Source organism: Capra hircus, chromosome 4 (genome assembly GCF_001704415.2).
Source record: "Capra hircus breed San Clemente chromosome 4, ASM170441v1, whole genome shotgun sequence".
In the NCBI taxonomy this organism is placed as follows: Eukaryota; Metazoa; Chordata; class Mammalia; order Artiodactyla; family Bovidae; genus Capra; species Capra hircus.
In genome coordinates this window covers 33,647,731-33,661,863 of record NC_030811.1, presented here as the reverse complement: position 1 = coordinate 33,661,863, position 14,133 = coordinate 33,647,731, and the positions used below count along the sequence as shown (strand labels likewise).

The 14,133-nt window shown below is 41.8% G+C and overlaps 1 protein-coding gene across 2 annotated transcripts in view; it reads right to left on the bottom strand.

Annotated features, from left to right (window-relative positions):
• Positions 1 to 14,133, bottom strand: part of AASS (aminoadipate-semialdehyde synthase) — an 81,128-nt gene that overhangs the window by 12,034 nt on the left and 54,961 nt on the right. For both annotated transcript variants that reach the window (XM_018046980.1, XM_005679398.3), the window contains exons 18-19: positions 12,073 to 12,213; positions 2,983 to 3,150 (exon numbers count right to left, since the gene is read on the bottom strand). In XM_018046980.1, coding sequence (XP_017902469.1) covers positions 2,983 to 3,150; positions 12,073 to 12,213 — 309 coding nt within the window. The remainder of the gene's footprint in view (positions 1 to 2,982; positions 3,151 to 12,072; positions 12,214 to 14,133) is intronic.

Below are 14,133 nucleotides of genomic sequence, written 5' to 3'. Positions count from 1 at the left end.
GGAAACAGTGTCAGACTTTATTTTTGGGGCTCCAAATTCACTGCAGATAGTGATTGCAGCCATGAAATTAAAAGGCGCATACTCCTTGGAGGGAAAGTTATGACCAACCTAGATAGCATATTGAAAAGCAGAGACATTACTTTGCCAACAAAGGTCCATCTAATCAAGGCTATGGTTTTTCCAGTGGTCATGTATGGATGTGAGAGTTGGACTATGAAGAAAGCTGAGTGCTGAAGAATTGATGCTTTTGAACTGTGGTGTTGGAGAAGATTCTTGAGAGTCCCTTGGACTGCAAGGAGATCCAACCAGTCCATTCTGAAGGAGATCAACCCTGGGTATTCTTTGGAAGGACTGATGCTGAAGCTGAAATTCCAATACTTTGGCCACCTCATGCGAAGAGTTGACTCATTGGAAAAGACCCTGATGCTGGGAGGGATTGGAGGCATGAGGAGAAGGGGATGGCAGAGGATGAGATGTCTGGATGGCATTACCGACTCGATGGACACGAGTCTGGATAAACTCTGGGAGTTGGTGATGGACAGGGAGGCCTGGCGTGCTGTAGTTCATGGGGTCGCAAAGAGTTGGACACCACTGAGCGACTGAAGTGACTGAACTGACTAACTGATCAGAAAGTCCTAACTCCTGAGTCCCCTGGAAAAAATAGTCCCTACTTACCGTCTTAGAAGAAGAAGAAAACAGAACCAAGAATCTGCCAGACCTGGGGAGGGCATGACTTCACTTCCCACTAGAATTTGTCCTGTGCCTAAAGGCTTATGAAACGTCCATGGTTCTTCTATCTACTTAAGATGTTATTACTGACAATTCATTTAGTTCCCAGATAGCGAGGAAATCACACTCATGAGAGCACAGGTTCCAGGAAATCTCACAGGGCAGTGAGATCTGAAATCAGATCCCTAAGTTTTAGAGATCTATGTATTTTAGCTATGTTAGTTATAGAGGGTTGAATATGTACCCTTCATAATTCTTGGCCACTCAGGACCTCAAAGACCTCATGTGAATCGTTGCAAATGTAATTAGTTAAGGATCTCAGTATTTAGGGTGGGTCCTAAATACAGTGACTGGTGTCCTGGTAAGAAGAGGACAGGACACAGTAACATAAGCAAGAGAAGATGATATGAAGATGGAGGCAGAGATGGGACCAATACGTCTACAACTTAAAGAACACCAAGAACTGCCTGCAATCACTGGAAGTGAGGTGAGAGTGGCAAGAGAAGGTTTCAAAACTTCCAGAAGACCCAAACCTTGCACACACTCTGTTGAGAGGATACATTTCTGTTGTTAAAACTTTCATAGTAATTTGTTATAACAGCCCTAGGAAATCATTATCAGTTCATTTCAGTTCAGTTGCTCAGTCGTGTTGGACTCTTTGTGACGCCATGAATCAGCATGCCAGGCCTCCCTGTTCATCACCATCTCCCGGAATTCACTCAAACTCACGTCCATCGAGTCGGTGATACCATCCAGCCATCTCATCCTCTGTCATCCCCTTCTCCTCCTGCCCCCAATCCCTCCCAGCATCAGAGTCTTTTCCAATGAGTCAACTCTTCACATGAGATGGCCAAAGTACTGGAGTTTCAGCTTCAGCATCAGTCCTTCCAAAGAACACCCAGGACCAATCTCCTTTAGAATGGACTGGTTGGATCTTCTTGCAGTCCAAGGGACTCTCAAGAGTCTTCTCCAACACCACAGTTCCAAAACATCAATTCATCGGCACTCAGCATTCTTCATAGTCCAAATTTCACATCCATACATGACCACTAGAAAAACCATAGCCTTGACTAGATGGACTTTTGTTGGCAAAGTAATGTGTCTGCTTTTGAATATGCTATCTAGGTTGGTCATAATTTTTCTTCCAAGGAGTAAGCGCCTTTTAATTTAATGGCTGCAATCACCATCTGCAGTGATTTTGGAGCCCCCCAAAACAAAGTCTGCCACTGTTTCTAGTGTTTCTCCATATATTTGCCATGAAGTGATGGGACTGGATGCCATGATCTTAGTTTTCTGAATGTTGAGCTTTAAGCCAACTTTTTCACTCTCCTCTTTCACTTTCATCAAGAAGCTTTTGAGTTCCTCTTCACTTTCTGCCATAAGGGTGGTGTCATCTGCATATCTGAGATTATTGATATTTCTCCCAGCAATCTTGATTCCAGCTTGTGCTTCTTCCAGTCCAGCGTTTCTCATGATGCACTCTGTATATAAGTTAAATAAGCAGGGTGACAATATACAGCCTTGATATACTCCTTTTCCTATTTGGAACCAGTCTGTTGTTCCATGTCCAGTTCTAACTGTTGCTTCCTGACCTGCATATAGATTTCTCATTATACTGATTGTCTTAATCTGGTCACACTTGTAACTATTCTTCTGTGATTCAAAGAATGTGTACTGGACATTCATATTTATAGTCCTAGTATCTACACTCTATTTTGTGGTAAAAAAAACATTTAAGATTTGCTTTGGGGAAGGTGACAGTGGCTACATTATCAGCTCTGGGGATGAAAAACAAGGGCCAAAGCTGACTGGCACCTTTTTTTGCACTGATCTCAGGGGCCCACAAGATAAAAACTCTACTTTTGACTGTAAAGATATAGTTTTTCATTCTCACTGGATTTGAACCTAAGATCCTGCTACCATCCCTCCATTCTGTGAGACAGGAGACACAGCCAAAGCTTGAAGGAAGAGCTGAGAGGTGGAGAGAAACCAAGTCCCCATGAGGTCACTGGACCCCCCAAACCTGAGTACATCTGAAGCTGGCCCTCCACCTTCCCCCACACTTCTCATGAGTCAAAAACCATTTTTGTTCCAGCCGTGTTATCTCCTGAAACAATGATTCCAAAGAGTTCTCAGAAAACAGACTCCAATCTGGTTTATCATCTTAATTATTTTGATTATGAAGAAAAATTACATGCTTGCATTACTTACATCCAAATGGTCAACCTGTTCACCTCAAATAGAGCCACTTACCTTGTACCTCAGTGTCCCTCGTAATAAAGTGTGAGCAGATGGAATGCCATAAATCTCAGCATACTTCGTACTGTCTCTGTTAGGATAACCTTCCAAATTTAATCCAGGGAAATAATCCATGGGAGTGACTGAATCCAGAAAGGAGACACCTCCTACAGCGTTCACAACCTGGGGAACATTGAAAAGGCATATGTGGAATTAAAACAGTGGATTCTCTCTTTGGACATATCTTCATCCTTCATATATATTTTTAAAAATCAGCTTTTACTAAAAAAAAAAAAAAAAGCAATAGGTGATTTGAAAAAAATATTTTAATGGCTTCCTTGCTGGCTCAGGTAGTAAGGAATCCACCTGCAATGCAAGAAAGAGACCTGGGTTCAATCCCTGCGTTGGGAAGATCCCCTGGAGGAGGGCATGCAACCCACTCCAGTATTCTTGCCTGGAGAATCCCATGGACAGAGGAGCCTTGTGGGTTACACAGTCCATGGGGTCACAAAGAGTCAGAAACGACTGAGGAACTAACACTCACCCTGGTCAACATCCCATGTTCAACCTGTCCCACTAATAACTTAATTCACAAGGGCATTGTTCTTCCAAACTTTAAAATCTGACTTAAAGCATTTCGCTTTTTACTAAGATCTTGTTTCTGATTTTCCCTCACCCTGGATAAGATGACACTGAATTATGTCCCCTAGAGTTCTGTTTTTAAATAGGCAAGACGCTATACGAACAGATACTCAAGGTGCCTTCTGTGTTCACATAGAAATGGCCACATTCTCACTCTGTTCTTTCTCTTCACTCCCATCCCCCCTCTTGAATGCTACATCAGGTACAATTCACATCCATTCACACCTGGCATTTACAGAGCACCTGCTATGTGTGTGCCAGGATGGCACCTGGGAATAGGACAGTGATGAATAAGACTCAGCTCCTGCCTCCACGCACTCCTTTCTTCACTGCACAAACCTTTACGTAATGTCCACCAAGACCTGGAGCGGCACTAGAGCAGCAATAAGACACTCACAGCCTAGACCAGTCAACCAGCCTGTGGATGTCGGGAAAGGGAGTGGGGGCGACGCCCTCTCACAAGAACAATGCAATGAACACACAGTGAGACTCCAAAAAAAACCTAAATAAATAAAAATGCCACCTCCTGATCTTACTGATGGTGAGAAATTACAACACTGATCCCAAGCTCTTCTGGTGTCCCAGGAATCCTCTTTCCTACACCTCCCCCTGCATCACACACAATCAAGATGCAGTGAAGGATTTTTCTCCCTTTCATCTTGAATAAGGGGCTAAATTCTTCTTTCAACTTGAGAGGCAGGTGATCATCCCTGAGGTCATGGAAAACATTCTGGAGGAATACAATCAGAACTGAGCATCCTGGTGGAATTAGACTCGGTCCTGCTCCCACCCCTGGAAACAATCTCTGACCACGTCTGAGAGCTTCACAAAACAACACTGTTCGAGGGAGCTGGCGATGGACCTTTGGATGGAGTCTGGGGAATTTGCTCAAAGGAGCCTCTGGCTAAATGTACTGCTTTGTGAGGTTTATTTGTCTGGAGGTTTGATGCGTGTCTTGGTATGAAGGGGGAAATGGAAACATATGTATATAGAACTGAAGTCCCAGGAGGAAATGGGCAGTTCTGACCTCAGAGTCAGGCCTGGTGGGGTCTCCGCAGTCAAAGGCTCACTTTAGGGACTTCCTTGGTGGTCCTGTAGTTAAGACTCTGCCCTGCCAATTCAGGGGGCAGGGGTTTGATCCCTGGCACGGCTATTAAAAAAAAAGCCTCACTTTAAACAGCATCAAGCACCATCAAAAATTCCAAGAGGGAGAATCTGAAGGAAGTGAGGAATGCTTTTAGTTTAATAGTCTTGTGAAACTCTTCTGAACTTCACAGCAAACATTTCCCAAATGCACTTTTCTTTAGAGAAAACTTCTTCCATCAGGATTCTAAATTTTTTTTTAAGTCTAATAAATAGGCAAATGTTAACTTTTAGAGTCTTCTCACCTAACTCTCTTCTACAAGCTATGGCAATTCAAAATTTGGCTACATGTTTGAAGGTTAGGGATTTTTAAGAAAAAGTCAGTAAAAAGCACTCTATTCCAGCACTGTACTAATCAGAAGTAAATCAGCTGGTTCCTAAGTCCGTCATGAGATCCTTATAAGGAAAATAGGGCAATATAAGCTGAATGGTAATGATCCATTTAGTGATTGAAATGGAAGCCACTGGACCCCAACATTACTGGATAATTTGGTATCAATTCAGAGTTGTATTTGCAGTGACCTACCATGTTACTTATTCAGAAGCCCTGTCCTGTATGACTTGGACAAGAAAGAAAGACATACTTATCTATTTGGAAGAGAATGTGCATTTTTTTCCTGACTCGAAAACAATTACATCCAAGATCCACTTCCAGCAGAGACACTGGCTCGTTACTCACTGCTGGTGTAGGCTGCTCTAAGTGCAAGACTTCCCCATATGTCATGCACACTGACATGTCTCCCAGCCACCAAGGACCACTGACAATAAGCTTGACTGCTAAACCAACAATACATTTAACACAAGCAGTACGCAAACAAGCATTTATGCAGGGCCCACTGTGTGCCAGGTGCCTTATATACATAACCTGTAATCCACACAATAACCCATTTTTCAGAGGTGAAAACTGAGGCTGAGACAGTCACTCAGAGGCAGATTTAAACACAGGTCTATTTGAACTTCATTTCATGCAAAGATGGGCACAATAAAGGACAAAAATGGTAGGGACCTAACAGAAGCAGAAGATATTAAGAAGAGGTGGCAAGGATACACAGAAGAACTATATAAAAAAGATCTTCCTGACCCAGACAACCACGATGGTGTGATCACTTATCTAGAGACAGACATCCTGGAATACAAAGTCAAGCGGGCCTTAGAAAGCATCACTACGAACAAAGCTAGTGGAGGTGATGAAATTCCAGCTGAGCTATTTCAAATCCTAAAAGATGATGTTGTGAAAGTGCTGCATTCAATATGCCAGCAAATTTGGAAAACTCAGCATTGGCCACAGGACTGGAAAAGGTCAGTTTTCATTCTAATCCCAAAGAAAGGTAATGCCAAAGAATGTTCAAACTACCACACAATTGCACTCATCTCACACACTAGTAAAGTAATGCTCAAAATTCTCCAAGCCAGGCTTCAATAGTACTTGAACTGTGAACTTCCAGATGTTCAAGCTGGATTTAGAAAAGGCAGAGGAACCAGAGATCAAACTGCAAACATCTGTTGGATCATTGAAAAAGCGAGAGAATTCCAGAAAAAGTGAGAGAATTCCAGAAAAACTACTGCTAAGTCACTTCAGTTGTGTCCGACTCTGTGCAACCCCATAGACAGCAGCCCACCAGGCTCCCCTGTCCCTGGGATTCTCCAGGCAAGAATAATGGAGTAGGTTGCCATTTCCTTCTCCAATGGATGAAAGTGAAAAGTGAAAGTGAAGTTGCTCAGTCGTGTCCGACTCTTACCGACCCCATGGACTGCAGCCTACCAGGCTCCTCTGTCCATGGGATTTTCCAGGCAAGAGTACTAGAGTGGGGTGCCATTGCCTTCTTTGATTATGCCAAAGCCTCTGACTGTGTAGGTCAAAACAAACTGTGGAAAATTTTTAAAGAGATGGGAATACGAGACCACCTGACCTCCTTCCTGAGAAATCTGTATGCAGGTCAGAAAACAACAGTTAGAACTGGACATGGAACAACAAACTTGTTCCAAATCCAGAAAGGAGTCGTCAATGCTTATATTGTCACCCTACTTATTTAACTTATATGCAGAATACATTATGTGAAATGCCAGGCTGGATGAAACACAAACTGGAATCAAGATTGCCAGGAGAAATATCAATAACTTCAGATATGCAGATGACACCACCCTTATGGCAGAAAGTGAAGAAGAACCAGAGTCTCTTGATGAAAGTGAAAGAGGAGAGTGAAAAAGCCGACTTAAAACTCAACATTCAAAAAACTAGGATCATGGCAACCAGTCCCATCACTTCATGGCAAATAGATGGGGAAACAATGGAAAAAGTGACAGACTTTATTTTGGGGGCCTCCAAAATCACTGCAGATGGTGACCGCAGCCATGAAATTAAAAGACGCTTGCTGCTTGGAAGAAAACCTACGACCAACTTAGCATTGTTAAAAAGCAGAGACATTACTGTGCCAACAAAGGTCCATCTAGTCAGAGCTATAGTTTTTCCAGTAGTCATGTATGGATGTGACAGTTGGACCACAAAGAAAGCCGAGTGCTTAAAAATTGATGCTTTTGAATTGTGATGTTGGAGAATACTCTTTCTTGAGAGTCCTTCGGATGGCAAGGAGATCCAACCAGTCCATTCTAAAGGAGATCAGTCCTGGGTGTTCATTGGAAGGACTGATGCTGAAGCTGAAACTCCAGTACTTTGGCCACCTGATTTGAAGAACTGACTCATTGGAAAAGACTCTGATGCTGGGAAAGACTGAAGGCAGGAGGAGAAAGGGATGGCAAAAGGATGAGATGGTTGGATGGCATTATCAATTCAATGGACATGAGTCTGGGTAAACTCCAGGAGTTGGTGATGGACAGCGAAGCCTGGCATGCTGCAGTCCATGGGGTCACAAAGAGTTGGATATGACTGATCAACTGAATGAAACTGAAGTATTTGAATCCAACATCCGTGTTCTTTCTACTATACCATTTGTTGCTGTTGTCTAGACACTAAATCGTGTCCATCTCTTTTGTGACCTCATGGACTATAGCCCACCAGGCTCCTTTGTCCATGGAATTCTCCAGACAAGAAACTGGAGTGGAAAGGTTTCCATTTCCTTCTCCAGGGCATCTTCCCGACCCAAGGATTAAGGCCATATCTCCTGCATTGGCAGATGGATTCTTTACCACTGAGGGATTTCATAGAGATTCTATACCCCTACTATACCATACTGTCCCCTTAATGGTGCTCATTTGTGGGTCAATGTTTTGAGAAGGATATTGATGAACCAGGTCCAGCATTCCTGATCATGCCACTGGTAATGCACCTGAAAATTGCATTAAGAATGGCTGCAGGCTTGGAGAGCAGCAGGTACAAAGAGGAGGCTGGGTGCTGAAGTCAAGGGAGCGGCAGGCAATAGAGACAGAGGCAGAAAGCCCATCTCAAAGCTGTGTTTGCAGAACACAATCCTTACTTATAGCTATGTGTTTTGCTTGTGAGTGACTTGGGAGAGGAGGCTGAAGGAGATGGTGGCAAAGCTCTGCCACCTCACCCCCAGATGCCATCAATGTTCCACCACCCATGGAGGGAAGACAACTCAGAGAAGACACAATCACTGTCTCCAAACATGTGCAAGGAAATCAGATGTGTTGGAAACAGGATTAGAAGTTAGAAGTGAACAATAGTACCGGTAATAGAGCTCGTGGTCCTACATCCTTGCAGTAATTTCCAGTGAGAAACATCCTAAATCCTAGGCTGCTGCCTGAGTTGCTGGAAAAGCTTAAGGTTTTTATTTCAAGCAGAAGCCAGAGAAGCCACCTGGCTCTGCCGTGATGATTCTGTGAATTATGTAAGTCCTGCTCCATGGCAGAAGGTGATGGTGACAGAGAGGATGGAGGGACAAGAGAGGCTTTGAGAAGTCTAACAATCCAGGTTAGGATAGACTGATGCACTTGAATCGCTGAGTGAATAATACAGCATCCAGAAAGTTCTTAGACACAGACAATCAAAGTGTGGGAGTTCAGACAAGAGAATAGTTAACAGGGGCTGGAGTGGTCAGGATAAGCTGCAGTCACAAGAGGAGACCTTGAGAAAAGTATCATTTTAGCAAAGAAAAGAAAAGCATCGTGTTTTCTCTTGGTGTCCTCCACAGTGTCAGGGAGATGCAAAAAAGCACTCTTCTTTTACAAAAGGAGTTCAGGATGAAAGGGGAAAACTTCAAATTCAACAAATACAACTGCTACTGCCTGAAAACAACCTCTTGCTTTCCCTGAGTTCTCATCACCATTTCTTTCTTTATGCAGCTAATTTGCTGGGGACTTAAGACATGCCTGACAATCTGCTATTAAGCAGAGTGTAATCTATATGACCTCACAGAGCCCGACTGCAAGAACCCTGCAAGGCTGGTGTGATTATGTTTATCTTCAGGCAGGGAACCCAAAGCTCAGAGAGATGAAATGATGGCTTGAGTACTGCCCAGCCAGCAAACGGCAGAGCTAGAGCACCATGCCAGGCCCCCTGGCATCAGGCTCCCTGCTCTTTCTGTTGCACATATTGCTCTCCACTGACCTTCTCCTTGCTACAATCTTTATCTGGCCATATAATCTTTATCTGGCCTCCTGACAATAAGCATTTTGAGCAACGGTAGCAAGAATTCTTCTTGCATTCATATGTAAGTTTATATCAAGTGTGGGTCAGTCTCTGATCCACACAGCAGAAGGTGGAAGGGGCTGTTGACACACAACAGGAGATCGGCAGTGGTGTAGAAAAGGATGTGTGCCTGGTAGAACCTCAGACAGGGGCCCAAACCTTCATGATTTGTAGACCTGGAGAACTAGATGGAACGTTAATGTCCACCATCAGGACACTGATGCCCAGTTGACCTTTACAACTGCATGGTCTTTGGTAACACTCAGGGATATCAGCACTTGGACCAGAACCTAGGGGTCCTGTTTCATATCCTGAAACACGTGAATGTGTCTTTCCAGAATCAAGGTAAAGTGTCCTGCTTGCTCTGTCATGCTTTAAGTTCAGCTCTGGTCCTCTGGTCATTAAATCAGTTCACCTCAATTTCAGCTGTACATTAGAATCATTTGGGAGGTTTTTAAAGATCCCCAAGCCCAGGCAAATCAGAATCTCTGGGGAATGTAGCACAGACATCTGTGTTTTTTAAGTGCCTTGGCAATTCCAGTTTGTAGGCAAGGCTGGGAGCCACACTCATCATAGGTACAGAACCTAGTGGTTGATAATAACATTCACCCTAAGAAATTCTTTCAATTTACTTTTTTCACACAAAATACATTTAGATCACAGATACACTGAGAACTTATCATACTGCTGCCAGAATAATCTTTTTTAGACCCATGTCTGATCACATAATTTATCACTCCCTGTAGAGGTAGGACTGAGCATGAGGTGCTTGGGGCACAAAACATAAAAAGGAACCCTTGATCCAGTTATATTTGTTCCCAAGTGTGAGTCTTTCTTTACAGTCAAGAGCATAAACTATCAAAGCAGATCAATGTGATTTGGACACTGGCAATCCCTGGTGGCTCAGATGGTAAAAAATTCTGCTTGCAATGCAGGAGACCTGGGTTCAATCCTGGGGTTGGGAAGATCCCCTGGAGAAGGGAATGGCTACCCACTCCAGTATTCTGGCCTGGAGAACTCCATGGACAGAGGAGCCTGGGAAGCTACAGTCCATGCCAGGCTACAGTCCATGGGGTCACAAAGAGTTGGACACAACTGAGCAACTTTCACTAATGCCAATTGCCATCTCTGACTGAGGGTGAGTTAGTGCTTCTTATGCCTGTTTCTATCATGGAAATCTTATCAGTTCAGCTGGCTCAGTCGTGTCCAACTCTTTGCAACCCCATGAAATGCAGCATGCCAGGCCTCCCTGTCCATCATCAACTCCTGGAATTTACCCAAACTCGTATCCACTGAGTCAGTGATGACATCTAATCATCTCATCCTCTGTTGTCCCCTTCTCTTCCTGCCTTCAATCTTTCCCAACATCAGGGTCTTTTCAAATGAGTCAGCTCTTCATATCAGATGGCCGAAATATTGGAATTTCAACTTCAACATCAATCCTTCCAATGAACATTCAGGACTGATTTCCTTTAGGATGGACTGGTTGGATCTCCTTGCAGTCCAAGGGACTCTCAAGAGTTGGACTATACAGAAAGTTGAGCATGAAGAATTGATGCTTTAATATGCAGTCTAGACTGGTCATAATTTTCCTTCCTAGGAGTAAGCATCTATTAATTTCATGGCTGCAATCACCATCTGCAGTGATTTTGGAGCCCCCCAAAATAGTCAGCCACTGTTTCCACTGTTTTCCCATCTATTTGCATGAAGTGATGGGACTGGATGCCATGATGTTAGTTTTCTGAATGTTGAGCCTTAAACCAACTTCAGTATTCAGTATTTAAGCCACTTCAGTATTCTTGCCTTGAGAACCCCATGAACAGTATGAAAAGGTAACCTTATAGCATTGTTGTAAGAATTAGATGAATTGACACTCAGCACAGTCATGAGTGGCAGTGTCTCTGCCAGGCTGGCACCTTCTTAACCCTTAAAGCTGAGTACATCTCTTCCTGCTAATTTTCCTCTCCCCAACTTCCTCACCAAAATCAAGTCAACTACTCTTTCATCTGTATCACTGTGACATGTTAGCATACTTTGGAACTTCTCTCATTGAATTATACAAAACTTTCCAGTGTCTGCCTTTCCTGCCATGAAGCTCTCTGGTAAAAGAGGAGGTAAAAAGGCTTAGACCTGGATTTGAATCCCAGCTGAATGGCTGTGAGCATTCTCTGTGCCACAGTTTCCTTATAGTAAAATGATGAAAGCAATACTAAACTCAGAGAGCTCTTACATTCTGCCACACAGCAGCTGGGAAAGAAATGTTAGTTTCTTTCCCTCACCCACCAAATTCTCCATCCCAAGAGCCACCCCATTTCAGTCATGAGTTCTCTGAGATCAGGAACTTCACTCAGCGTGATAACCTTTAGTGCCTTGGCCCAAGTCTAGCATATAATAGGGACTCAGTAAACATTTGCCATGCTGAAACAAACTGCAAGATAACCAGCAGATACACTTGCAGAGCAGCTGAGTGTTTAAACTGCAGAAACAATTTGCAAGAAAGCAAAGAGGAAAGAATGAGCTTTGCTGGGGATGGTGGGGAAAGCACACTGAATAGAACAGAAAATGCACACCAGGAAACACTGCAGGAGGGGGAAATGGAGGACAAGCAGCACAGCCAGCATTAAAGGGCCTTGGAATCAGGGGAAAAGATTTTGGATTTCCTTAGGCAGTTATTTTGGGTTTGTATCTCTAAAGCTTTGATGACCCTCCTTCACCTTTCCATTGAGCAGGTAGGTAGCAGGCTGCATTATATTCATCAGAACTCCCACTGGACTCCAGCTAAATTTGTATCTCAAAGGATTGTCTGAATATTCAGGAGCTGGAAGGCCACCGCAGTAGGAAACATAAGATTCAATCTGTAAAATAAAGAATCAGCAATAAGATAGACTAATCTATCCAAATGATTAAGTACAATGACACAAATAAAGTAAACTTGTTAAAGTTTCTCCTTTCTTAAAGTTACAAAGGCTTTCAAAAATACATCCTTAAAGCCAAACACCACTTAAGTCCATTATATTTATATATATATATATTTTAATCCTCTAGATACTGTGACTAACATTTTGCTCCATTAAAACTCCAACTGTTAGTTCAATTCTGCTTGATCATTGCCTCCTTTTAATTCAAATTATATATTTATTATAATTTGGTTATATGTGCATAATTATTCATACTGATTAATATATTAATATAAAATATTGTTAATTATGTGATACAGCTTAGTTAATTAGAATTTTTATTTGATTATATACATATATAATCTATTTTAGGTTATATATAATTTGATTCATCACACTTTATGTCCAATAGCTCCTTCTTATGTATAAAAGATATTTTATATACCAACAGATTGATAATATTATAAAGAATTTTTCTCACTTTTAAAAGTCAAACCATACTACAGAATTTTCAAAGCAGTCTAAATATCAAAAAGCAAAATATTTTTTGCTGCAATTTATGTCGAAGAGCATTCTGCTGATGTTTCCCTTTAGAAGTTTCATGGTTTCTGGTCTTACACTTAGGTCTCTAGTCTATTTTGGATGAAGTAGCAGTCTAAGTCTTTGATCAAACCAAAATATTATAGTAGCATCTATTTCTCCAAAAATTTATGCTAAGACTTGGACTCTTTTTAACCACACAAATATTTCTGCAGTTTCAAAATTATACTTGAAATTTCTAGTCGTAGTATGAGTTAGAATGCAGCAGCTTTTTCGCAAAATAGACTAAAGATCAAAGTGTGAAACCAGAAACCATGAAACTCCTAAGGAAACATAGGCAGAACACTCTTTGACGCAAATTAGAGCAATATTTTTTTTGGATCTGTCTCCCAGTGCAAAAGAAATAAAAGCAAAAATAAACAAATGAGACCTAATTAAAATTTAAAGCTTTTGCACAGCAGAGAAAACCATTGACAAAACAAATGACAACCTACTGAATGGGAGAAAGTATTTATAAATGATATGACTAATAACATTTTAATACTTAAAATATATAAACAGCTCATTCAACCCAACATCAAAAAAACAAACAACCTGATTGAAAAATGGGCAGAAGGCCTGAACAGGCATTTTTCCAAAAGGAAATGCAGACGGCCAATAGGCACATAGAAAGATGCTCAACACTGCTAATCATCAGGGAAATACAAATTAAATCACAATCAGAAATATCACCTCACACATGTCAGAGTAACTATCATCAATAAGAACACAAATAACAAACGTTGGAGAGGATGTGAAGGAAAGGGAACCATATACACTATTGGTGGGAAAGTATATTGGTACAGCTGCTGTGGAAAACAGCATGGATATTTCTCAAAAAACTAAAAATAGAATTACCATATTATATACCATATATATATCACTCCTGGGTATATACCTGAAAAAAATATTAATTTAAAAAGAGGCATGCACCCCAATGTTCATCACAGCATTATTTATAGTTGCCAAGATATGGAAGCACCTAAATGTCCATCAACAGATGAATGGATAAAGAAGATGAGGTATATGTATACAATGGAATACTACTCAGCGATAAAAATAATTAAATCTTGCCATTTGCAACAACATGGATGGACTTGTAGGGTATTACGCTAAGTGAAATAAGCAGACAGAGAAAGACTGCATGATATCACTTATATGTGGAATCTAAAAATCTAGCAAATATAACAGAAAAGAAGCAGAGTCACAGATAAAGAGAACAAACTAGTGGTTACCAGTGGGGAAAGGGAGGCGGGGAGGTGCAATAGAGGGGCAGGGTATTAAGAGGTACAAACTATT